The sequence below is a fragment of the Nipponia nippon genome, unplaced genomic scaffold (genome assembly GCF_047370975.1).
Source record: "Nipponia nippon isolate SJK-2023a ecotype South Korea unplaced genomic scaffold, ASM4737097v1 scaffold_5, whole genome shotgun sequence".
Taxonomy (NCBI): domain Eukaryota; kingdom Metazoa; phylum Chordata; class Aves; order Pelecaniformes; family Threskiornithidae; genus Nipponia; species Nipponia nippon.
The window spans coordinates 62,805,049-62,831,325 of NW_028262369.1; the positions used below are offsets into that span (position 1 = coordinate 62,805,049).

Here is a 26,277-nt window from a genome sequence, read left to right on the forward strand (position 1 = left end):
ATATTTCTTAAGACAAATATATCAATCTGCGTTTCTCTGCACATGCAATATGTATATAGAATAGGAAGAGACATACATTTACCTATGGGGAGTTTGAGTTTCTTTCGAAGGGAGATTCGTCGGGAACGGGAGCGGGAGCGCCTTTCTGTGGTTGTCCCAGAGTGAGCAGTGGTGCACTCGGATGTGTCCTGCTCAGACTGACTACTGGTATCACTTGCTGCACTCTGTGACTTGAACATCTTTCGCCAGAAATCCTTGCGTCCCAGAACGGCCCCTTGGATTTGCTCATCACTGGAAGAAAAGGGATGCAGAGTGTGAACTGCATTTCAGTGAAGTTTGGATGCTCAGGGGAATGAGGCCTCCCTCCTGCAGTCCCCTCCTGACCTCTCTGTTCTTCGAGGTTGTTTCATTTTGAATTCCAAACATACTCTTCTCAGTGGGACGTACTCAAGTTTGACAACATGCTCAATATTGTTTGAGGCACAAAATAACCACCTTTTCTACCCTGAGGAGCTTGTCCACTGAACAGATAATTCCAATTTGTAGTTTCTACATGTGAAAAACAAATAATCTTTTTTAGGTCAAAATGGCCCATATTGATAAGACTACACTGGTGCTTTCTACAAGCATGTGTATTAGAGAGCTTTTGGACATCACTATAGCCATTTCTGAACCTGCTGGAGTCACAGTTCTCATTAACGTATTGGAATGGGGACAGCGTATTTTGCTACACTCTTGAGATCCCCCATGGCTGTGGCAGGGCTCAGAGCAGAACAGCTTTACAGCAGTAAAAGGCTTTGTGGTATCCTCGCAGTCTCAGAAACAGTGAGTCTTTGCAGGCTCAGTTAATGCAAAAGAATGCATAATACAGCAATGTCCCCATACAGTGCATCTCAAAGCATTTTAACAAGACATACAGGTATTCAGATACACAGAGAAACTAAATGACTTGGCTAATGTTACTTAGGGACCAGTGGCCATGTATAAAATTTTCTAAAATTCTTAAGAGTATTGATTAAATTTACTTCAATATTAAATGGCAGAATTCTTTGGACAATAGAGACGTCAAACATGCAATCCCTAATAGCAGGTTGATTTGCTCATTGAGAAAACTGGTAGAGCACCTGTGCTGATAAGCGAAATGCAACAATCTTCAGAGACTACATGCCCGAGATAGGTCAGAAATGGGCTGGCTCTTGGGAGGCAGTAAAGAATTAATGACCCTTAGCAACAACTTGGAAGTTGAAAATTAACAGTATCATCCCCAGAAGTACAAACAAGTCATGGAGAACAGCTGTGATGACATCTCTGAGGGAGTCACACTCTATTCATGGATATGGTAGTATACGGTATTGACAAATCTACTGTACTGTCATTTGAAAACCTCTGGTGGTTCCCCATCAGGGTGGGTCCAGTTGGCATCACTGAAAATAGGCATTACCTGGACATTATCAGCAGCTCCTGAACAGACACTCAATGCATTTGGTGTACCATCCAAAGAGATAAGTCCTTGCTGCCCTGCCCATTTGTACTAACCCCAGAAGGAAGCTGCTGGCAATAACGTGTGAAACAATTCAATATTTACTCACTGTTCTGGAGTTTGCATTGGGCGGCTTGAGACGTAACTACGACATTCATCAGGGGCAGCTGATGCCTGGCTTTTGTCAATGATGACGCTTCCCACCTCAGATCTATACAGACAATGTATATCATCAGCTAAAGCAAATGGATGGCCCATCTCATGGTCATCACATAGCTACATGACATGGAAACCAGTGCTGCTGAGCAATAAAGCAGCTTTAGAGATGTACCCTCTCTTTAGCAACTTACTGCCTCTCTATATATAATTCATTAAAAAGGCATCAGCTCTTAGAAGCCAAGCCACAGTTTTTAGGAGTTTTTCAACTTTCTTAATCCTTCTTCCCAACATTTTAATATGACAAGCCTCAAAGCACCAGAGAAAATTTATTTTTGGCAAAGATGCATGTCAGGATTAGATTTCTTGTGGGACTTGTTTTGCATACCAGGGTTTACCTGTCAGATAAACAACACTAAGGATATGATGTACATTAAAAGATATGTCCACACAGTGTTTTGGGACTGACAGTATGCTTCTTACATCTCTTAACCTTTCCTTCTCCCCATGTTTCCATTGCACTGTTCTCTTAGACCTCTTGTATGAAAGGATTAACACTTTTTGCAGCAAATCTATTACTGTCTCAGTTCACTAGATTTTAAAGGAGACTGCTGCCACAGCACAATTCTGTACATCAGGAACTGACATGTGCTATCAAGATAAAACACACAAACCCTTGGACTTTCTACATTTGTGTTCAGTACATGTAGTCATACAGCCATATGCAAGTCAGTCATTTGCCTTCTCCCTCCTAGACACCCACCTTTTGCTCCCAGAAGGTTTTGGCTCTTGCTCTGTTTCCTCTAGTTTTTTTCCTGGTATTAACTTTTCAGCGCTGTCTAAGAGGGCACTGAGTGCCACTCTCCGAAAGACATTCCCATGAGCCTCCTTAATAAACTGGACCAGCTGTCGGATATCACAGTACAAGCCCTGAGTAGCAAGACATCATGAAAACGAAAGAATTCAGCCTGTGGTTTGTAAAGAAGCAGTGAGAATCAATAGTTTCTAAAGTACTTCAGCAGGCCATTACTTCCTCCGGCTGTTGTCTGATATACTCTCCGTGTACAGGGTTTCTGCTTTCTGGCTGGGAACAAAAGCTGGAAACTCCATTTAGTGCACTCAGAAGAAGCAGACGATGAGGAGCATTATTGTTATGGAACATGCTCTGCAATGGGCTCAAGGAGATGTAGAGGTATCAGAGGCTAAAATAGCTGCAAGATGAGGGACCTGCAAAGATGACTTAAAGCCTGTTTTATCCCATTCATCTAGCCCATAATCTTAAAAGGCAGGAAAAAGCTAAATGAAGGGGAGGGTGGGGAGTAGAGTGCAAAAAATTTCATGTTTTGTTTCAAAACCAGTGGGTGTCTTGGGATTTTTCTTAATTATTTTAGAGCTTTACATCATTGGAAGAGAGAAGAATGACTCACTCATTCCCCAGCCTACTCCTACACTCAAGGCTCTTTTTAGTTCTGAACATTCATACACATCTGTGATGTGACAAATCACCTCTATATCCGAGGGCAAGGGGATGGAGGGAGGGAACAGTTTCACAGGACCTGATTTTTGATCTATGACCTTTCCTGAAAGATCTTGGAGTATTCTGAAAATTCTCAGCTAGGAACTGCACAGCCAGCTTTCAACAAAAAAAAAAACCCAAACAAACAAGTAATTGAACCTATATACTGATTAAGGCTCTTTTTTATGATATTGAACACAAGATTGACTTTAAAGAGTGATGCAACAACAGGAAACTCTCATATATACTTTGTGTACTATGTTCTCCATACAGGCACGATTAATGGTACTATGCTTAAAGATAAGTTTCACCTTACTAAAATAGGGTCTAGAAAGACATAGAATTTACAAGGAAAATTTATACTTAGTGATCCTAATCTAGGTCCAACAATGGCACATGTTTTTCTGCATCCCACCACTTAAACTCTGCTGAGAAACATTTCCAAGGAGAAATATCCATAAGAACAAGAGGACTGGGACATAGGCAGACTACTCTGCTGGTTTAAGATGTTACTATGCATTTCCTTCTCCCTCTCCCTTCCCCTCACAGAGGATTACTGCCCCTTTAGCTGGACTTCAGTGCCTCTAAAGCTTTACCACAAGGATGGAGCACAAGAGCGCTTCTTGGTTGCTTCCATGAAAAATCCTAATTTTTGAAAATAAAGGAGGTAGTTTCTGCTGCTAGATTCTGCACCAATTTGGAAGAAGAGAGCTCATGTCATCCATTCTACTGCGGGGAGATAGCACATAGGCAGCAACCAGCAGCACCTTGCTTTCCTCCAGGTATTTGGTAAATTTAATGTTTGTCTAAACCTTGGGAAGACGTACAGAATGGCTGTTCAGTAAATCACATACTCTGCCACGGGTGGGTCATGCCCTTCACCAAGTAACCTGTCTTTAACTTTGCTGAATGTTGATTTATGCTGGCTGTGGTCTTGTTCATTAATCCCTTGCTCCAGACTATGCTACTTATCCATTTGGAAAAAAAAAACACAGAAGCTGCTTGAGCAGAGAGGAAAATGCAATTCAGAGTGCACAGCTTTTATCCTGGCTAACTCCCGAGGTTCCAAGGCAGGCATGCAAGGATGGCATCACATTCATATCATGTTTCAGCTGTGACTGCATAGCTTGCTATGCACAAGGGATTTGGCTAGACTTGAATCAATTCTTCACTGTAAAGCCTCGCTGGTGACACCCAAGTGAAAAAGTAACTTTGTTATCATGAAATCAAGTGCTTACCAGGTTTTCCGGGCTGTGCAGCTCATGCGTAGTGGAAGCACAGCGCGTGATCAACGACTTGAACATGGCACTCACAATAATACCTTCTACACTCTGGGCTGTAGACTTGTTGTCCACTGTGGTGAAGTTATTCCCAAATCCAGCCTTGTCTGTGAAATTCAAGTACAAGCAAGCCCCCTTGTTAGGAACGGTTTAAAAAAGATGGCCTAAAGACACACGTAAATGGATTCAGATACATGAGACAAGGGCAAGTCCCCACCTAATATCCTATGCTCAGTTCTTCAATCCCACCCCACAAAAATAAAGCAGAAGGGAAGGGTAAAATAAATGAGAAGGATGAAATCTTCCTAGAAATAGTTGTAGTATGAAAAAGGATTGAAAAGATCAGGACCAATCTGTTTTCCTTTTATCCACATCTCTCATTTAGAGACATAGAGAATAAGGCATAAAATTTGAACAACACCTCCAGCTTTTCTATTTACTATTCTAAAGGATAAGATATGTTTGATGAAACTGAAAAGTGACAATACCCATGAAAAGAAAGTGTTCTGAACTACAGGAATACTGTTCTTGCAAGGTGCACAAGGAGACCAAGCTCTCAGAAAGAGTCAAAAAAGAATTACACGTTTATATGAATAACACAAAACATCCCAGTTTCCTTAGGTGAGAGAAAAGACTTTCAAAAGCTGCATGAGCTGCCATGCTTCAAAGCACGAGCCAGTCAATAATTGATGAATACTTGGGGAAACTTCCTATGGGCATCTTCCTCACAAAAACTTGCTATATAATATTTTTTGATGCTTTCTCTGAAATGCCTGGGATCAGAGGTAGGCTAATAGACGAGTCAGACTCCCCGAGTGTGTCAGAGCAGCTCTTCCTACTCTGTAAACAATCATTGTTAACTGTTGTTGCATGCACTGACCAAACATAAATGTTTGGTCATTCTAATAGCATCCAGAATAATTTTCCTAACTCAAAAACGAAAGAAAAAAAATATATATAGACACATATGCACACATGCTTGTAACTGCAGGTATGTGCAGCTGTGTGTTCATGTTCTTGTTTATTCAATCTGTTCTTGCTATTTACTGCCTCACCTGAGGCACCACAGACGGTTTTAATGCTCAATTATATCTCCATTCAGAATAAACCCTGGATTAAACGGGCCGTTCCAGCTGGCGCCTGGTCATGTCATGAAGCAGAAAACTTCCTGCCTGAGGCATAGTTGAATGAAAATATTTTCTTTGAAGAGCCATGAACAACAGGTAGGACGAATCAAAAGAGAGGTCTTCAATTTCAGATGTACTGGGTGATGCAAGATCACTAGGTGAGATCACTGGGTGGTCAAATCAGAAGAGATCCAACTCCCCTGACTCGCACTGACTGAGGATACAATCTGTACATTCTGAGGATAGTAATTCACCATTTTTTTCTTTTTTAAAGGAAAAGAAAAAGATGTGGCTTCTTTCTGATGGTACAGTTTAGGAATATTCCAGTGAGAATTTCTGATGCCAGCTATACTTACTGTCAGTGACTGGCTCCATGCAGAATCCCAGTAAAGCATGCAGGAAATCCACCACATTATTGAGAGAATCCCTGTTCACATAATCCCTCATGGTCTGCCGGAACTGCATCTTATCCAGTTTGTACAGCTTTGTGAGGCAGTTCTGAGCCTGCAACAATATGCATCAAAGTACGTGTTTGAGTTTTGCTAATAGGAGCAGGATATTTTTTGCTCTTGCTTAGCCAGTGCTCTGCTGTGCTGTCTAAAGTAACCTCCCCTAGAAGCCAGAAGCTTTGGGTCCTGTAACAGAAGACAGCTTCGCCTCTGAAGCGAACACGAAGTTCAGCACAAGGAGACAGTGGACCAGTATGAGTGCCACTGTTTGGAGGTGGTAGTGAAGTCACTGCCAGCCATATCTCAAGGCCTGTCCTCCTCTCCCCAAGCCCAAGGTAAAATCTCACTGAATACGAATTAAGTAGGAATGTACCACCTCAGTCAAGGTTTATTGCCTTGGTGAAACAGGTTCTTAGCCTCAGGCATCTGATTTTCAGCCTCTGGCTCAGACCCAACCCATCTGATGCACCTGTACTCACTGACCAAATTATATCATGCAAAATATTAGCTTTTTATTTAATAACAATTAATTGTCGATTTCTTATCACAAAAGTATCCATCCTACTGGGATGCCATGCAGGCTGGAGTTAGAGAATCTGAAATACCAGCTCTATGGCAAACATGAACTCTCCTGCTACCTACAGTAGGGTGCTTAACTTTCCAGTGAACTCAGACATGTGATTGTCCATGCAGTCAACACAAATGGTGCATGCAAAGCAGTTTGGCCAGACAAATGCACAGAAAATGCAGCAGACTTAGACATGTAGGAAAATCTCTTCCCATAAATACCTCAATTCAATGAGCCTGATAAGAACCTTGGCTCCAAGAGACCTATTCATTTATGCTTGATGTTATGCATAGGCCTGAATGTTCTGCTGGCTCAGCTCCAACATAACATTAAAGCCTTACTGACATTTTGATTAATATGGTAGATGTTCAATCAGTGCTCTATGCAGAACCCTTCTACTGTTACCACTGAGACTCTCTTACCCCATCTTGTCCCATTGTGTCCAGAACTAATGTTACTGCTGCAGTCTCCTCAGTACCTGGGAGTCTAGCTGACAGAAGAACGCTGCATGGTACAGAGGCAGCCAATCCATCTCTGAGCCATCTAGCTCAGATCCCAGAACCAAATTGTAACTGTTGGCATAGCTCAGGTTAACCAAAGCCACGGAGAAGCACCTGGCTCCCACCCACACCGTGGATGGGCACAGTGTAAATTCTCATTACAGTCATCAAAAATGCTCTCTGCTGCAAGCACAGGAAGTGAGGAGGAGGCATATGCTGGAGAAAGCCTTTGAAAGGCTCACATTTGACAGGGCATTGGACTGATCTCAGGGAGTCAAACTCTTCTGGATGAAGTCAGATGTCTGGGCTACATCCTGGGCACTTTTCACTGCTTCAAACTGGGCAGAATCAAAAACCTAAGGAATTTACAGTTACTATCCACCCTGCCCTTCAACAGAGCATGAGCCTTCTACTTCCTTGCAGCACACTAACATGCCTGCAAGCACAGTGCACGCCAACTATCAGGAGCTGATGGAGCAGCCCAGCAGCAACCAGTCATGATCACCATTAGGAAAGGTGGACATAACTACACCTTAGACTTCTGGATTCAGATATGCAACCCAAGATAGCTGCACCTCTTGTAAATAGCATACTCTGTTGGGGTACTGTCAATGTGAAAAATTACTTACACCAGCTCACACAGGGGATTTGCTCCCATGTATTTGTCCCTTCCCAGCAAACCATCCATTGGGGTACTCAGAAGCACCCTCAGTACTCAGAAGGGCCCTGGGCCTCAAGTGCACTCTTAGCAAGCCACAGGGGCTAGAAGGTAACAAGATAGCTGAAAATCTCCTGAAAATCTGCTACAGCTGGGCTGCAACACAGTCTGTGAGCTGGGGCAAAGAGCAACACATTTACTGTCAATACAGAGAAAGCTACAGAGGGGGCAGACAGCAATCTCAGCAGCTGATGTCAAAAGTACAAGGGGGACGCTTTAATGAGCTTTAATTCTCTTACATTCTCCCGGAATACCTGGTGTCTCAGGCGATCTCCAGAGAGCCCTCGGTGTCCTTCCCCACAACCATAGGCACAACCGAGGGACTTCACAATTTTGATCAGCATTGTGAGTGCCAGCCTATGGGTACTGGCAGATGGGCCTTCATCCTGAGAGTCACAGAGGGAAAGATGGTGTGAAACCCTGGCACAACCACTAGCATTTTGTTAGCATTTTACTTTTAACAAATTGCTGTTCATTTCTCCTCTCAGACACTCCATTACTGAGTTGTTACTCTTGAAATCTTTACTCCAATTATTCTTCAAGTTTAGGGACGAGCCCCCTCCCTTTCAGCTCCCCTCAAAAAGTCATGCTATAAATGTGAAGTCCCCTACATGCTGCTATTAATACCATTCGGCATTTACTTCAAAAAATTCTGGCTGAAAAACAGAGAGCTAGCTTGTTGGACCAGAAAAACAAGCATCTTTTAAAAATGTCTTAGGTATTTTGCTACTATGAATTGCAACTTTGGAGGTCAGCAACAGTGTCTCTTGGCCAATTCTTATAGCAATACTGAAAAATTTATGATTTCTGGCCCCAAAGAAAACAAACTGTGCTCACACACCGGGTTCTGTTTTCCCTTATAAGTTATGAATAATAAACCTGAAAAAAATCATTGTGATTGAGGGTTTCAGGCACTTTGACAAGATATTGAAAATGTCCATGCAAAGCTCACAAACTCTGCTTTTGGCAGCTGCTTTGCTGGAGTAGTTACAGTGCTTGAATTCCCAAACATGTTTCTTCAGTGGAAGCCCAAGTGAGCACCTGAGCAAAACAAATTAATTTGTGATTGTCATGCAAAAAAAAAGCAGGGAAAACAGAAGGGCAGTTGCATACACATGCATACTCAATCTTAACAGATCTTACAGTACATTCAGGAATGGTATAAAGGGAAGCAAGACAAACCTTTTCTTGTTTTTTGTCATTCTTCTCATATGGCCCTCCTCCTCCACCACCTCCATCACTTCCACCTCCACCTCCTCCACCACCTCCTTCTTCTCCTCCATCTCCAGCTCCACTGACTGGGGGAGGCCCAAATCCACAAGCTGAACCACCAGAAGCAGCCCCTTTGAGCTGGAAGGATCCTTCACTTGGTCTCTTTTCAGGGGCCTCATTTTCTTTGTTGTCACTCTTCCTCCGAACCTTCTCTACACAGGGCACCACACCAAGCTGAAGTAAGCACTCCACAATGTTCAGTGCCACATCACAAATCCGGGAACTGATGTCATGGTTCAGGACCAAGTAAACAGCCTTCAGGACAACCTGGGAGATTCAAACATCATATTTAAAGTCAGACTTATTTTCTCTCCTAGTACTATTTAGTGCCTGGAAATTCTAGTCACAGACCAGAGACTCATTATAGCAGGCACAGTACAAACTCAGAATGAAGTACACACAACCCTCAACCCCAAGAGCCTACAATCTAGGTGTAAGACAAGAAACCACAGGCTGGGCACAGTCAGGCAGAAAAGGAAACCATGAGATGACATCTGTGAGCCTGAGAACACTGCTTCAGTGCACCAGGAGCTGTCAAGTCATTAAGGGGAATGCAGAAAAGGTGAGTTTTAAGGTGCCATTAGAAGAAAGGTGCTATTCAGTTTTATACTATTTTATAGGGAATTTGGTGCACGCCCCAGGAACACAGCCATTAAATAATATCACTTAAGATTTGATGTGTGCATTCCACATGCACATGCGCTCCTTGCAAGGAGTAACAGGAGTTGCAGTATCTCAGAGGAGACTTATGATATGCACAAATGTATCTGACTGACCTTTATGTACTGCTGAGAGAAGTCATATAAAGAGGTGGAGGAAAAGCCCATCAAAACCCTGATCTCAATGGTACAGCTATATTGACAGAAGAGGGGCCTGGCTTTCCTCTTTCCTTGCCAATTACCGAGAGATCCAGCATGCCGTTCTTGTGGACAAAGTTGTTGGTTCCATCAATGTGATCCGTATCCTCCAAGCAACTGTAATTGATGCAGGAGTCTGTCAGGCTCCGTGGGAGGTTGGCACATGCAAGCGGCTCATGGGGCATCTCAGGGATAGGCACCTGGTTGCAAAGCTTCCTCATGTGCTCATTGAAGAAATCAGCGTAGCCCACATTGAACGAGGCCAGGGTAGTGTTGAAGGTGGCCACAGTGATGGTGGAGATCTGGGACCGCACTGCAGGGGAGGAAAATGGCTACCTGTAAATTTCCATCTCTAGAGTTACGAAATGGCGAATTGAGGCTGTCCTTGTTTACAAGAAGGGAGCAGCTCTTAATGCAGCTTGTAATGCGAAAGACAAGACAGGTTCCTAATTCCTATCATGGGTACAGGGATGAAAGCATAGATTCATTTCTTCCTTTAAGCCTGTGTAAATCAGAACAACCCCAAGCTTGCTCTAGCAGTACAGTTTCATGGCAGCTTAAGTTGATCTTAGTCAACTGGGCAGTTAAGTAGATCAGGGAGCTCAGCCAGTCTAAATCTAATCCAAAAGGGGGATTAGATTTTGGCTAGCTTTGCTCCCTGTGTTGGTCCAGTGCCTGGTCTTAAAGGCAGCACTGCCCCTGCAAGGGAAAGAGGAAGGACTCTGCAGCTGGATTCAGGAGTGAAGGTAGGGTAACAGCAGCACCAATTTGGAACAGCTTTCTAAGTCATACCAGTTTGAAATATTTCCATCACACCAGTTGAAAAAAATGGAGCAGTGTGTTCCTAACAGTACCTGTGATAGTCTAAACCATGTCCAAAATGCAAAGCTGACTGATGAGAAAGGCAATGTGGTGTCTAAGTTCACAGTGCTCAGAGAAGGGACCTCATGACACAGGCAAGCTTAACTTTAAATTGGTTAGCTCAGGTAGTGACAGCATTTTGGCTACACAGGCCAATTTTTATCAAGGATTCACCATGGTTTTACAACTCATGCTAAACTCCAGGCCACGATGTTAGTAATTTCCCACACTTAGTGCTTTGTAAGTAGGTTCATACAGCCTGTAGTGTAGAAAGACCCTATGTGTCCCACAGTATTGATTGGACCACCTTCTGCCAGGCAGTACAGTAAGAGGGCTATGGGATAACAAAGAACCTCTACCTAAGGCTATTTAATGTGTTCTAATGAATAAAATAACATACATCTAATATGATTCTTCAAGCACTGACTCAGTGATGGACTGGTTATAGTATGCAAATAACAACTTGCCAGAGCGGTGACTACATTTCCTCATAGCCTGTGCAACCCTGCCAGCACTGAACTACCACTATTTATTATGAGAAATGCTCTAAAGTCTATGGCAGTACCTTGAAGTATGCTACAATTTGGTCAGTGATCAGGGCAGGAATTAGCTGCCTGTAATCACAGGATTACTAGCTGGCAAATGTGACTTTTTAATGGCATTCACTGAAATTTGCATGGTGAAGATAACAATACGGAATTAGGAAATTTTGTTCCTGAGCTACCAAGTTTGATGCTTATCCAAGGGTAGCAATTTTTTTTCACTAAGGTTTTGCTTAGTTTGTTTTGAAATGGGTAACAAAAATCCATATCCAAATCCTACATAAAGTAACTTTTCCTGTGTTGTATCTTTATTTCATTATCACTGATAGGGCTGACTGCTGGATGGGACTCACAGAGGCAGGGAAGGAGGACTCGGGTGTCTTCATTTATATCCATGCATGCCTGCAGCATGTGCCCGTGACTCCTCTTGAGCAGCTACCTAGGACATAACTAGTTTTTTATCTCTGATTTTCAGTGTGTCAGCCAGAAGAAATGAGCTTATCAGCAAATGTCTCCTGGCCAGGGAAAGTAGACAACAGATGGGGAAACTATGAATGACCAGTATGCTTCGATATAGCTGGTCACACAAAACAAAAGAAATGTGTAGTATTCATACTTATTCTCTAACTACGGAATGGTTCATTCAAAGTCATAGACTACCACTAGAAATACTATGATTTGTCCTATTATATAGCTGCTGCACAATTGTACCTGGAGTACAACTAGAAAAACAAGCATTGCATATGGCTACCTTTTAGAAAATATTTGGCTGGAAGCTGGTGTAGCGAGTGGGATTACTGCCCTATAGAACAAATGCAGGTTGGGAAGACAGACACCACAAAACTGATCCAGGAGAAGAGCTTTGCCCAGGAGACACAGAGCAGAGATGAAGGAGATGGGCCTACGCTGGATTACAGCTGACGCAAATCCATCCTCTCTCAGATTATTCAGATTTGCTGTGCTAAAAGAGCATGGATCTTTGAGAGCTCCAAGGCTACAGCACATATCACGTGAGTGCATCTGTAGCCTCCTAGGTATGCTGCCTGACAGCTTGTGCAGAGACAGACTGTGCCCTGCCCCATGGAGCATCTGACATCCTGTTCCCTCATCAAGGTTTAAGGCTGCACTTGCCACAAGTGAGGCCCAATCTCTAGAACCAGGTTTTGCCACTAGCACTGTGTACGAGGGAGAAAACAAATTCTCTGTGTTTAGGAAGTAGGAGCAGTGCCAGAAAAATGCTCTGGTGCAGACAGCTGTGCTGACAGAGAAGAGCCTTCCTCTGCTTGGCTAACATTGTTTGACAAAGGTGGTGTTGCCCTGCCAGTAGAAAGACTCTTCCTTCTGGAGCAGACTTCATCCCACCAGAGGCTCTCCCATCGTGGTCATGCTGGCATTGCTATTTCTGCAGAGGGCTCCAAGAGAGATGGGCCCCAGGGAGATTTCAAGTAAATTTAAAAGCCAGGCTTCTATTCGGAACCAGGGGAATTAAGAAAAAAACCTGTGATTCTGAGCACAATCCAGAAGCTGGGGACTGTGAAGGGGAATTAAATACCACAACATTCCCCATGAAACCACTAAAGTTATCAATACCAAATTTCTGCCCAAACTTCTGTGCTGTGTTGTGGTAAGGTGAAAAAATGCCAAGCCCTGCCTTCTCCCTGTTGATGGCTGCCAATTTTTTTGACAAATTGCACCAAGTAAACATGAAAAGTTTGGAACATTTTTCTACACAGACAAAAAAAAAAACTCAAGAGGTGCGGAATAAAAAAGGAAAAAACAATTAGTCATATATTTATACATGGAAACAGTAACACTTCCTTAGCTTCTTGGAGTTGATAGTTCAGTGAAACGTTTCTTTCCTGAGATGTTAAACTTACCTTCTTTGACTGTGTTCTCTCCATGGCTGTTTGAGTGGTCCGGCAGGTCAGAGACCAGCGTGTGATGAGAGTGTGAATGCCTGGCGCTCAGGCTCTCCATCTCCGTGGCTGTGTCAGAGCTCCCCCGTCTGGTAAACTTTCCTAGGGTGAAGACATGACATGAGTATTTAGGTTACTTGTCTGAGAGGTGCTTGGACGCAAGAGACAGTAACTGAGGTTAGAAATTGAAGGACTGGAGTGAGCAAAAGGCAAGGCCTTCTAAGACCCCGTGAAGCAGAACCAAACATTATAGTGAGATATCTCACCGGGGTTCATTGACATTAAGACAGAATCTATAAACTCTCTCCAAGGCTCTCCCCCTCAGCACATACTGATTTAGCTGACACCCACATTGTCACCCTCCAGCAGCTTCAGGAAAATAAGATTGGTCAGCTCTGAAAAACACCACCCTTTGGGGCAAGTTATAGCAATTTGGCTTCTTCTCCCCTTGCCCAAAAGAAATAGGTATATTAAGATGGGGAGTCCTAAAGCAAAGGATCTGTTCATTGGATCTGAAATACATGATTTCACCAAGATATCAGAATGGAAGAACTGTAGGTTAAGCCAGGACAAGAACCTGGAGCCCCTGAGATCAAAACGTAGCAAACTTCTTGAGCTACTGAAGATATGGATATTGATTTGGTATGGATTTGGATATTAAGTTTGCTATTCCTGTACAAATCTGTAGGTGTTTGTGTATTAACCGTTGACAAAACACATGCACATCTTTAAGAATTCGCTTGGCTAAGCTCATTGTCCTGTGTCCCAAAGAGGGACATGTTTAAAATGGAGAGCTTACCAAATGATGCCATCTAAGCTGGTAAAAATGAGAAGGCTCTGGCATGGCCGTAGGCAATCATTTTGCTGCCTACCATCTCCATGAAAGGGTGCCAGGATGAAAATCTATGACACTAGAAATAAGTTTATGAAACAGAAACAATGCCTAGACACTGTTCAGTGAACGTGGAAGCTTGAAGGAGCCAACATCTAGATTTAAACACTGTATCTTTACAATATCAAGACAGTGTAAGCCTCACTATCTGAGACAATACCCTATTTATTTTGTATCCACTTGAGGAAGACTCTGAATATTTTTTGCCGTACTCCTAATGACCATATTGCTCCCTCTCCAGAGATTCCTCTTTAAAAGAAGAGGATGCAACCATTCCTTGAATCTATTTTAAAGTGCAGTTGTGCAATGCTTGCTACCACTCAGGGAAAGTATATTGAAGTGGTACAGACATGACTACAGGTTGCTAGAGTAGCTGTTATTCCAGTAAAGATGGTAGTTTTCAGAGAAAAAGGGAACTAAAGCTAAGTCATTCAAGGTCTGCTGTCAGCACAGTTACCACTTCTAGAAACAGGCGTGTAACGCTGCAAACAGAGCCAAGGACATAAGGTGGCAATAGGACGGATGAAGAAATAAAGAGCCTCTGTTGTTCTCTGAATGTTCAGGACAGGAATGACACGGAACCTGGGGCAGAGATATCAATATCTCACCTAATATGGTGGTTTGCCATCCTCCTCTCTCAATGCCACGCCGGTCCTCTCCGATTCCAGAGAAACTGCCGAAGGAGAAAGTGCTGCGAGTAGGCGAGACATCCAAATGATCCTCATGGAGAAGGAAGGGCACCCCCATCCTTCGTTGCCGCTTCTTCCCAGTATGGTGGAAAGGAATTGACCCTTTGCGCTCACGCTCCCTGTCCTCTTTGCGGCTCTTAAACTGCAGGAGGAAGAGGAGCAAATACGAGAGCAGGTAGAGACTTCGAAACATGGCAAACTACCATTTGAGGGAAAAAGATAATACAGATGTGTGGCCCAAGTGTAACCTTCCAGTCTGAGCTTTTTATCTTGGCCATTTACCCTGATAGCAACTATATGCACTCTGGGACCATATGAGTATTTAAAGGAACTCAGTCTTGCCCTAGGCTGCGATGGATGCCCTTATATAATTTTATGACATTCTCAGACCATGAGCTAGATTCGTAGAATCCACAAAACTCTGCTAAGTATCTTGGATAGCTGCAAACCCAGAGCTTCATGAGGTAAAAACATCGGAAAAACTCACTGGATTAGCTGGAACTACAGTGAGCACAAGCACTTAAAATTCAGCACTGTTTGAGTAGCCTCTCCTCATGCAGTTTCAGCAGGACAGTTATTTGTATAAAGATTTCTGTATTGTGTTTGGAATGTGCATATAAAAACCTATGTAATAACACACAATCACTTCCAATGGAAAGAGAAGTCAATCTCACATATGGCATGAATATATATATATTCCAAGCAGACCTGCAGCTGCTACTTACCAGGACATTGAGGTGCTGAATCAGAGGTAAATTAAAGTAAAATTTTCTTCCACTCACCTTTTTGAAGATGTTCATCCCCAGGTCTGTAGAGAGATCTGGAACTGCTGGTCTACGCAAGTTGGTCAGTGAAACCTTGGAAAAGGCCTCTGTGCTTAGTGATTTTTCTTCCTCATTACATTTCATTGTAAGATCCTGCAGCTCCCAAAAGAAGACAATAAGCACAAGGAGAAATAGAGGATAATAGGCTTAAAAAAAAGAGCTACTTCCAAGAGCTGTCATAGGAGCGCTGTAGAGAAAAAGGACCTTTAATTCATTACACAAAACACTATTCATATATTTAAAGAAAAACAAAAGAACAAACAAACAAAATTTAGAAACTCACAGAATTATTGACCTTGTCTATCATTTCCGTCACCACAGAAAAAAAGTACAGCACATTGTGCTGCCATAGAAAGCCTGAGGCGTGGCTGTCAGTGTGGTCTAGTGGCATGGAAGACTCATGTTCTGTTATACTCTGATTCTGATCCCAGGTACAGCTCTGGGTAGCTGACGATCTTCTTGAGGCCTTGGTTTACATTTATGAGCAATCACAATGGCTACCCTTTTTGAAGCATTTTATTTAATATCTAAGAGAATATGCCCTTAATAACATATGCCCTTAAACATGCATTTTGGAACTGAACTGCAGTAAGCAGCTCTGTCCTTTCAAGAGACTTGATTTATAAAAATTTTATTTACTCACTAAAGAAACCTAAGATTTCTACATCAGTAAGCATCCACCACTTGTCATAACAGTGCTCCAAGATCTGTCCATCATAGTTATCATCATAGTTCATATTTGTGAAAGCCCCTATAGCACAGAATGTCCCACGACAGTGAAAACCTTGAGACTAATTTACTGACAGTTCAGTAGAGGGCACCCTACTGTCCTTCTGCACTGAGCCACACACATTACAGCTGCCTACTGTAAAGAAAAGCTTTGCTACAAAAGGTGACATGAGCTCAGCTCCTGCCCATCTGTTCTCATTAAAGATCTCATGCCACTTTTCATGAGATGTTTGTACAGTTGACCTGACCAAATTCCCTCAGGACAATTTTCTTCTGCCTAAATATCAGCTTGTTTCCAATGGAGATGCTCTTTTTCCTTGCTCCCTCATCAGAAAGGTTCTGCTAAACAACTGGGTCATGTTAAAATACTTTTTTGCTTTCAATCCAGAGACAGCTGTATGCCAATGATAGATGAAGCAACTCCTGTGGTATAGAAGGTTTAGTTTCTGGCTAGCCAGATTGCATATTGCAGAGATAGTGAGCTCTGCAATATACAAGCGTGCAGTTTTATGCATAAGAAAGTCCAGCAGAAGCCGGTGACAGTCTCTGCAGCTGAAGTCTTAAGCACCAGTTACAGTATTTGCAGTACTGGGCTACTGGGGACCACACATTCTTCAGAGACTTTTCAGGCTAATCAAAGACTACCCTTGAATCCTTCCTATTGATTTTATCAACACGAGAATGAAGGACACACACAACAGAAAGATTCCTCTTCACAGTTGTTTTCAGTCACATTCAGTCAAGATATGCTTTTAAACCATTTTGCATATATGACTAAAGATTCAGAGGAGGAGTCAAATGTAAAATCCAATGGACAGCAAATCAGGATTCAACCCTAGGTGCTTTCAACAGCAAGGCCAGCAAGTATTTCATATAGCTTGGTTCTCAGCTTTTACAGCTCTCTGGCCTCTTCTGGCTGGAAAACATCATATGAATTTGTTTCAGATTCATTATCTTTGTCCATTAGTTACTAAATCAGTGTTTTATTAGGTGGCTTAGGTCACCAAAAAGGACAGAGTGAGGATCAGGGCCTATTGTGATACAAGCCATACAAATACATAGGAAGACACAGTCCCAGTTCTGAAATCCACTTAGGGTAGGTATCAAGCAAGGAACCCTTGAAAACCAAATTACAGAATCACCTTAAATGTACAGTGTGGTATATGATGTATGTTAATGAATCAAGCTAGCCCTCCTGTTGAAGACCGATTAAAAATGTGCCTATTCTGTGCAGTAGGCTATGTGGCAATTATGATATGCACAAGATGGATAAGAAAGCAAAATAGTTTTGGGGCTGCTACTCTCGATCCTGTTGTTTCTGTTTTCTATCGCCTTCCTTCTCCACGACTGTATGGCTACCAGCTCATTAGTACTTCTCTCAACTCTCACGATATTACACTTGAGACTCTTGGCTTTATATTAGCATTGCAGCGAGCACTACAGCTGCATTGGTCTTATGCTTAATTTAAGCTTTGGCTCTTTGCCCCTGCAATGTTAGTGCAAGACTATAGACGTTTGTGAGCCTCTGAAGGTTTCATTTCCTAGACCTGTCCTTATACTGAATTCACTGCATACGGATGCAATGCAGGTTTCCTTTATCACATGTTGCCAGATCTGAAATATGTTGAGACTAAAGTCACTTTCTAGAGGAAGCTTGTATTCATTTTATTCACACTCCATCCAGTACCCCTTTTCCTATGCAACAAGGAGTGCTAGCATGCTGCATTGAATCTTTTTCTACTTCGCTGTTCAGTTTACTAGGCAACACATGGAGGATGTTCCTCATGTTCTCTCAATCCCAAGCTTATATTTGAAATGTGATGTCAGGCACACAGAAATCAACAAGAAGTATGAGAGTTTTGCTGAGGCTTAGGGAGATGCAGGAAGTTACCCTGATAAACTGCAGAACAATAGAAAGAATGTGGATTTACCAGAAAAATCTACTGGTTCCTGATGTGATTTGCAGGCAGCTGTTTTTGTCTTTAATCACTTTCTGCCTGCCACTTTAAATCTATCCCACTGAAACAGAGTGCCGATGTTTTTGAGAACTTATTGATTAACCTGTGAGCAGAAATGATGACATTATGTTAGGAATTTAAGATCTAGACTGAAAAAGCAGGCTTTGAGGATATCTCTGTGTCTGATGAGCTGGTGAAGTCTCAGCACACAACCCCTTGTGTTGACAGAAAGAAATGACAAATCCTAGCCCTCTGGAGGTGCCATTCTATCATCTGACAAGCAGAGAACCTTAAGTGATGAGACTCTGAATTTAAGAACAGTAGTTAAGTCCCTACAGTTGGCTGGGACGAAACAGAGCTTAGGTGTCTCTGTGCATTGCACAGACTTCAGTCCTCAGAGTTGTAAAGAAGGGGAGTATGAGCTGAAACTTTTGCTGCATGGAAGACCGTTTCACCTCCTCCATCACAGCTGTTCTGCATAACAAATTGGAAACCTTTTTAAACAGGATTCCAATTTGATGAAGTACAGTAAAAATACACAGGACTGACACAGAGGTTACCAAAAGCAATCAAACCTGGCCCTGGGAAGAATGCCCTGGACAGCGTCCTCACATTAACAGCTAGAAAGTACCCAGTGGAATTGCCAAATGGATTTAGCAGAAAAATGTTAGTGAAGAGCAACTGAGCAACGGAATCTTCTGCAAGAGAAACAGCCTGTTAAAGCAAGAAATAGCCAAGTGTGTGAAAGTGTTCCACTGTATAGAGAAGAACCAGCACAATACTAGTGCAAACAGTGCCTATGGAGGGCAACCCCATTCATGCTGCCACTGAGCTGAGAACCACTGACTGCACTCCTTGTTTCACTAGCAGCTAAACTTGTTAATGTGCAAAATAACTGGGTTGTTATGAGCAAAGGCAAAGGGACAGTACATGCATGGAAACAGTGAACCACATCAACAGCAATATCTTCCAATTCTCCCTCCAGGAGATGATATTAAGGAGGATTTTCTGTACATGCACAGCAATCCTATAAAATCCTCATGCAAAGGTAGATTAAGACTGAATAGTAATTCATATCACCTGGCCTTTATGGAGATATGTCAAGCTTTTACAGGGATGAAACAGGCAGCATTTTATAGAAATGGCACTAAAGTATAATACAGTTTAAACAATACTGCTGCTGCTGAGCCCTTAAAATCACAAGTAACCACCAGCCCTCATAAAAATCATAAGAATGACTATAAAATCCTGAGATTTTAAAAATAACAGTACTAATATTTACATTGTTTATGATTGTCTTCTGGCTTATGAGCATCCGGGCTGTACAGGAGAAAAGATATTTCACCCTTCTCCCTTATAAAATGACACATCAAAAACTGCCAGAGCTCTACACTACTGAAAGCAAGGATTTTAAGAAAAAACACCAAAAATTCTGAGAGTTCTGACTCAAAAAAGACATTTGACAGCAACATTAACAGAAGATACAGCCTTTTACTTGAGCTGTGTCATAAAATTGCATTGCAAAAAATAGAATTTGTATTAAATTTTGTTAGACAGTTCCATCAACTTAGTAAATCAAAATTTGCTGTTAAAAGCTCACATGACAGGAAAAGAGTGCACAACCTAAAAGTAGCACAAATCAACAAGGAGATTAACTGAAACTACAGCAGCATCCCCTTTTTATCCCTGGAACAACAGTGAGCTACCCAAAAGAATAACATTTAAGCTCTAACACAAAGATCTTTACCACACCGAGGTTAGGAATCTGGGGTTCCTTTTCCAGCAAAACAGGGAGCAAGTCTTGACACCTATTAGGACAGTTTGTCTACTGAGGTTTTGCTGGCAAATATAAAGGTAAAAGTTACACAATAACAGCAGGAGAAGAGGTAACCACATGAAGGGCTTTTGCTCACTGCTACTCTTTGCAAAGTCTACTCCAATATTTTAACCCAAGTGTTTGCCTGGAGTGTGCAGTGCTGTGCCAAGTGCGAGTTCTTTTCTCTCTTTTGAGGGGTTACACCAAAGAAGCTCAGTGAGTCCTGAGCATTACACTGTAACGCAAAGGCAGTCTGATTTCTTCTGACACCTACATTAGTATATTCTCACATTAAAAACTAATGTTATCACAGTTCACCCTAGATTAACCATCCCAAATCAACCCTCAAGCTTTCAGCAGTCACCAGCTCTTGTCTCTCTGCATCAGATTCTGCCTCCAAAATCCTCATTGTTCTCAGGGTCTGTTTCTGAATCAGTGCACATATCTGACCTCTGGGCAGTTTAACCAACACCAAAACTGTGTGTAGCTGTCCAGCCATCACTTTCCAGCATCACCACAACAGTTGCTATTTTCTTATTGATGGCAACTGCTTACCTGAGTTTTGTGGGTATTCACCAGAGACGGTGCAGCAGCCACCATGGAGCTGCTGCGAGGTCTTGGTAAAGGGGTGATCTCTGGCTCAGGTGGTTTCTCCGGCTTTTCCTGTAGCATATGTCTCAGCCTCTGCAGGTAGTACATTAGTGACCACTGTGTGCCCTCCTCGGACCAATGTGGCTGCAGCAGGCAGCGCAGCACTGCCACATCAAAGTATGTGGCATAGCGAGACTTCTGGCATGGTGGGATCACCAAGGACACCCTGTTCCAAAAAGCAGGAGTAGAAATGTTAGTCATCAGGCTCCTTAGCCCTTCTTAGGGACTCAGCTCTCTAAATAAAGAACCACTGAATGATGATCTGTCAAGTTTGTATGTTCATCTGTTCTTAAGGGGTCACTCTCGATACCACAAACCTTTCTTTGATAGCTGGAAATCAATTCTGTCCTAGCATACATGCTGGTCCACCCCAAAAGACCCAAGAGCTCTACTAAGAGGCCTAAAATTTCATCACTCGTCAAGAGCTCTAAGCCATTCTCATTCTCCCGCCATCTGCTGAAATCACCAGGATGTGCACACAGCTGTGCTTGCTTGAGCTTGCAGGGACATTTGACAGTGACCCTCTGGGACTAAGGCCCTGACTGAGGAAAGCATTACTGAAGACACGTAAGTGGATATTTTGCTTTCAGCTCCCTAGAGGACTCAAGTACATGCTTTGTTAAGTGCTTTCCTGGTTAGGGTTGCTTTCTTAAACTGTGGTTTGAAGATAAGACTCCAGCACCTGCGCTGAATAATTTGTTCAGCTGGAAACAGCCAACCCTTGAGGATCTGCTGTTCAGATACTACTAATATATATTTAGGAATGGTTTACATTTGTATACATCAGGCCTTACTTAAGAAGGAGCAGGTGGGGCAGCTAAGTTAGTTAACCCTTTAAGCCAATTAAATTGATTCTTATACAAGTAAAAGTTACTGTTACGGACACTCTTTGCCAAGGTGTGCTAGAGAAAAGGACCATTTTCAGTCTTCATTATGATTTTCTTGCCTTTCAGGTGGTGTCATTTCCTGATGGGTTTTAGTACAGAATTTCCTAAGTATTGTAGAACTTAGTGCACGCAAAAGCAAGATGTTTGTAGTAAGCCTCAGAAATGAGACTCCAGAGATTTCAGATTTCGAAGGGATCATATCTGTTTTCAGAGCCAATCTTATTGCAATAAAATGCCCCAACTTTTTTATTATTTGTTTTTTACACCATTTCTCTTCCAGCAGAGCGCAACTGGCCTGATCTACTCCCTGTGCAGTCACTAGCTGTTAGGAGACAATCTGTCAGAAAAGAAGCATGAAAGGGAGTCGCAGGAATGAGAATCACATGGCAAAAGGTGTGAAATGCTGGGGGTGGGGCAGGAACTCCAGAGATCTGTCTAGTTTTTTGCCTGCAGAAGCACACAATTTTAATGTTTCCACTCACTGTCTTAGAAACACACCTCCATGAACTGAGTACTTCCGTGATTTTTGGATTCTATAAAAATCAACAGCACTTCTGTGAATTGTATTCTCAGACATTTGGGAATCATCACAAGAACATCAAATATTTTTTTTTTTAAAACCATTTATATCATCAATTCTGCTAAACAACATGCAAACAGCATTGGCAGGACACCCCCATCTCCAGCTGGGTACCAGCACATTCTGAACACAGGCATCCAAGGCCAAAGTCCAGCAAAGCATTAGGGAACAAGCAGCAATACTGCCCAGTGGAACCTCTAAATGCTTAAGGTGAAGTGCATGCTTGAAGTCTTTGCTGTGTCACCGCCCAGTGCCACAAAGCTGCCCTGTGCATCCAAGGAAGATATAGGACTGGCAAAGGAGAAAGAAGTGTGCAGTGAACGTTGACACCACTTGGCATCATGTGAACTCTGCTCCCTATTATGTGCTTGGAAACAGGGGGCAGGTGGCAAGGCTGGGCTTGGAGCAGTGCGTACGTGTAGAACTCAAATCTGCAGGAGCTGGTTTGCTGCCAGCCCCACAGGCCAATGTTGAAAGCACTTGGCGACTGCAGACCAGCCCGTCTGTGTCAGCATATGTCACTATATGCAATCTATAGATTCAAAGCTTCTCCCCTAGTCCTGTATTCAAGGTAAAAATGTTACAAGTTTGACGACTTTAAAATGAGCTGTTATAAAAACCTGAAAAACTGAATTAGGAAGGAGAAAATAATGATAAATGGCAATGTGCTATAAAGTCTTTCGCATAAACCTGATGTGAAGGCTGCTTTTATCAGAGTCAAGATTGTGTCACATAGATGCAGCCTGTAAAAAAACCGTAAAGATAGCTGGGATACTCAAAGCATCTCTGCAAAGGAAACAAAGCCCACCACCTCAATAGCAAATGTGAAGGATCATGCATTGCTCCCTGGTCACTTTGCAGGACCCAGATCAGTGTCTGAGTCTAAACAGTCTTTCATGCCCCCCTGTAGACAGCACAGGCAAACTCGAGGCACAGACTGGAGCAAGGCATGTTCTCCATATGAAATATTTGTCACTAAAGTCCTTTCTGCAAAGTCTCTTTCCCAGGCAGTGTGTTCAAGACAGCAGCTGGCCAAAGGGCTGTGGCTTTATTTCCTTCAGTGTTAAACTGTATCATCTGTAAATGGAGAATTTCACTGCATGGAGCAGGGGTAATTAGCCAGGATCAGAGGAACAAGCCATTTGCTCAAGAAGTGTCTGAGGCACCAGAAATTAAAATCTGTGCTTCATTTAGAAGGAAACCTAGTGTTCGTATAATCAGCTCTTCGTTGCCTGTGACTGCAGGGAGATTGGAAAGGCAGCCTTCCTTCAACCCTGGCCCAAGGACAAAGGAATACTGCGGCTGTTGGTAAGCAGAGTAAACAACATTTGTTCCCCAGTTGTCTGTTGCTTGGCAACCAAAGCTCCCTGTACAGTTTTAACTGATCAATGAGTCCTGAAAATGAGGAGACATAATGATGCTCTCTTCAAAGCCGGTCTGAAGCTTCATCCCCATAGCAACCACCAGACCCAGCTTGACAAATTGATCACCTGATGCCGTCTTCTTAAAAGGCTGCTTATTTTTTCACGGCTGTGCACTCTCTGAGCAGTAGTGTTCACACATAGAAAGGCAGTTCTGTCCCCAACTTCAGTTTTACTGGCTCACATAAATACAATTAAATAAAGACCCAGAACTGACAGCAGGCTTGATACAAAATCCTGAGGGAAGCCTCCTGATGGGATCAGAACCCTAGAGAATAGCTTTGCCCTTTCCACCAGTGAAAGGGTGCATCAAATCCCTTTTTGAGAAATCAGAGCCATTTCTAGATTATATCCAGACACCCACTCCATCCCACATTTCTTCTGTCTCTGTAATGAAGCAAATTCTTAAAACACTACAGTGTTTTGGATATGACATTTCCCCAAAGAGGTAAGCAACAGGACCAAAATTTTCAGGAGGAGTTTAAGTGACACTCCTAGATCCAGAGACCTAAAAATATAGCTAGACTTCCCTCCCTCTCCACCCTCTGAACACACTCATCAGCTTCATTTACTTTATGGTACTACTGAGTGTCCACCACTACTGAAAATCTGGTTCTATCTTTACCTGACCAAATCTAGATTAAAAGAAGTTAATTTATCAGTGCCATGCTGTGAAAACCATGGCCTGAGCTCCGCAGGGCAAGCTGGGAGGATGTTTGCATGGCTGCGCTTCTTTGTTAGTCTGTTCCTTTGGGCCAGTAGTCTACAGCAAGCTAAGCAGCTGGATGCAGAGAAGGCATAATGAAGGCAATGGAGAGGCCTGCAAAAATCCTTTGCTAAAGGCAAAGAAAATTTGATCAGAAGGAATCCAGAAAAGATACGAGCTGCCTGACGCTGAATCTAGCTAAGGAGGATTGAACCTGCAGGGTATTTCTTAGTGTCTTTAATTATAAGAAGCCAACATATTAGAAAAGACCAAAATGTCCCAACAGGCCAGCTAGAGATTTCTCCAATGAAAGTGGCATTGAATATCAAGTGTCACCACCTTGTTCATCACCCAGAACTGAGATTTGTTGAATTAAGACTTTGAGATAAACGTCTAGCATCCTTGGCGTGTACGGACAACAGCAGATTCATGATAAAGGACTTCTGTGACCTCCACTATTGAGTCACACCAGCCTAATTTTCTGCTGAAGGGGTTTGTACCTGTGATGTGCGGTACCTCTCTCCTGAGAGGTTTGGGAAGATACGCTTCCATCCAAGGAATTTCCACGATGACATGCTGAAACAGTGGCCTTCGGAGGTACAGAATCTGGCTGGGTTGTCTCACAGACCACCTGTAGTCCCTTTGGATAGTTTTAATAAAAGGAAATAGGTATATAAACATATTTATTTCTCCCATATTAGTTTTCTTACTGCAATTTGTCCTTAGACATGACTATTACTTATACCATAATACTGTGGTAATATCATGGAGAAACTGATCAAGCCTGGGACTTCGCAGAACTAGGCACTGCACAGGCAAAGGGTAAGACAGGGCTCTTGCCCAAGAAATACGTAAGATCAGGCTGCCATCCTATAAGATAGGATAAGGTCAAGGAGATCCTGCCAATTATACTCAATATCCTTTGGCTCCACTGCAGACAAGACTGGGAGCCTTCGGAAGAACTGTAATTTCTGGAGATGGAATACTTTAGGCTGGTAAGTGCAAGTGCTGTTTCAATACTAATTTCCCCCCTCCCTCAGCTCCTTATTCAAGCTTCTGTAACCTTAGCATAGAACTTACCTCGGTGTGTCCACTGTCCAGATTAGGGGATTCACAGGTCACGCTCTGATTTTTGGTAGGAGAACTTCTTTTAGCTGAGAAAAGAAGTCAAAGGAGGACATTTTGGGAATCACCTCTAATATTAAAATGTACCACTGAAAGGATAAACCAGAAAACAAAAACAAACCCAGAGCAGCATCTCTCTGCTGCAGACTTCCTAGCCATTAGCCACAGCCATAAAAAGAAAAAGAAAGAAAAAAGGACTGTCTTAATTTTTGCACAATTATTTCATTTGTGTTGTCAACAACACTGTCTACTGAAAAGTCTCTATTTCTTTAAAATTAAATTTGAATAAAAATTTTATCCTAAATCCATTTGGCATCAAATTGTGTTTTCCTGTGCACACTAATGCCTTTTATTTTGGAGCTCTTCCTCCTCCTATTTTCACATATATTCAGCTCCTTTTCTAGGTTACATTTCTCAGAACGTATTGTGATTTCCAATTTGACAAATGCCTTCATCACAAGAAACACACGAATGTCATACAGAAAGGTTGATCAGCGATACTGTAGAAGAACAAGGGCATCACAAAGACTAGGATGACAATTCTTGAAATCCTGTCACATTGCAAGCTATTCAGATGTGACTTAGTATCAGACTGACTCCAAACAAAACATCGCAAAGCTGCTTCAGTAGATTTTTTTTTAAAGTTGTTGTTTGAAGGAAAATTTAAGTAAATTTAACTTTTTTGTCCCAATTTGAGACAACAATGCTCAGATAGCAGAATCTTCCTTGATATAAAGAACCTCATTCCAACTGCTAT

At 42.4% G+C, this 26,277-nt stretch overlaps 1 protein-coding gene across 5 annotated transcripts in view; it reads right to left on the reverse strand.

Annotated features, from left to right (window-relative positions):
- The window catches only part of UNC80 (unc-80 subunit of NALCN channel complex), a 135,300-nt gene that overhangs the window by 95,421 nt on the left and 13,602 nt on the right, over nt 1–26,277 (reverse strand). For 2 of the 5 annotated variants that reach the window (XM_087734135.1, XM_087734134.1), the window contains exons 6-19: nt 25,476–25,549; nt 24,896–25,035; nt 20,706–20,967; nt 15,606–15,740; nt 14,743–14,965; nt 13,204–13,344; nt 9,968–10,236; nt 8,977–9,333; nt 8,034–8,180; nt 5,916–6,063; nt 4,391–4,539; nt 2,400–2,566; nt 1,590–1,691; nt 83–291 (exon numbers count right to left, since the gene is read on the reverse strand). In XM_087734135.1, coding sequence (XP_087590261.1) covers nt 83–291; nt 1,590–1,691; nt 2,400–2,566; nt 4,391–4,539; nt 5,916–6,063; nt 8,034–8,180; nt 8,977–9,333; nt 9,968–10,236; nt 13,204–13,344; nt 14,743–14,965; nt 15,606–15,740; nt 20,706–20,967; nt 24,896–25,035; nt 25,476–25,549 — 2,523 coding nt within the window. Of the gene's footprint in view, nt 1–76; nt 292–1,589; nt 1,692–2,399; nt 2,567–4,390; nt 4,540–5,915; nt 6,064–8,033; nt 8,181–8,976; nt 9,334–9,967; nt 10,237–13,203; nt 13,345–14,742; nt 14,966–15,605; nt 15,741–20,705; nt 20,968–24,895; nt 25,036–25,475; nt 25,550–26,277 lie in introns of all 5 variants that reach the window. The other 3 variants (XM_087734136.1, XM_087734133.1, XM_087734137.1) reach the window with 2 other exon arrangements.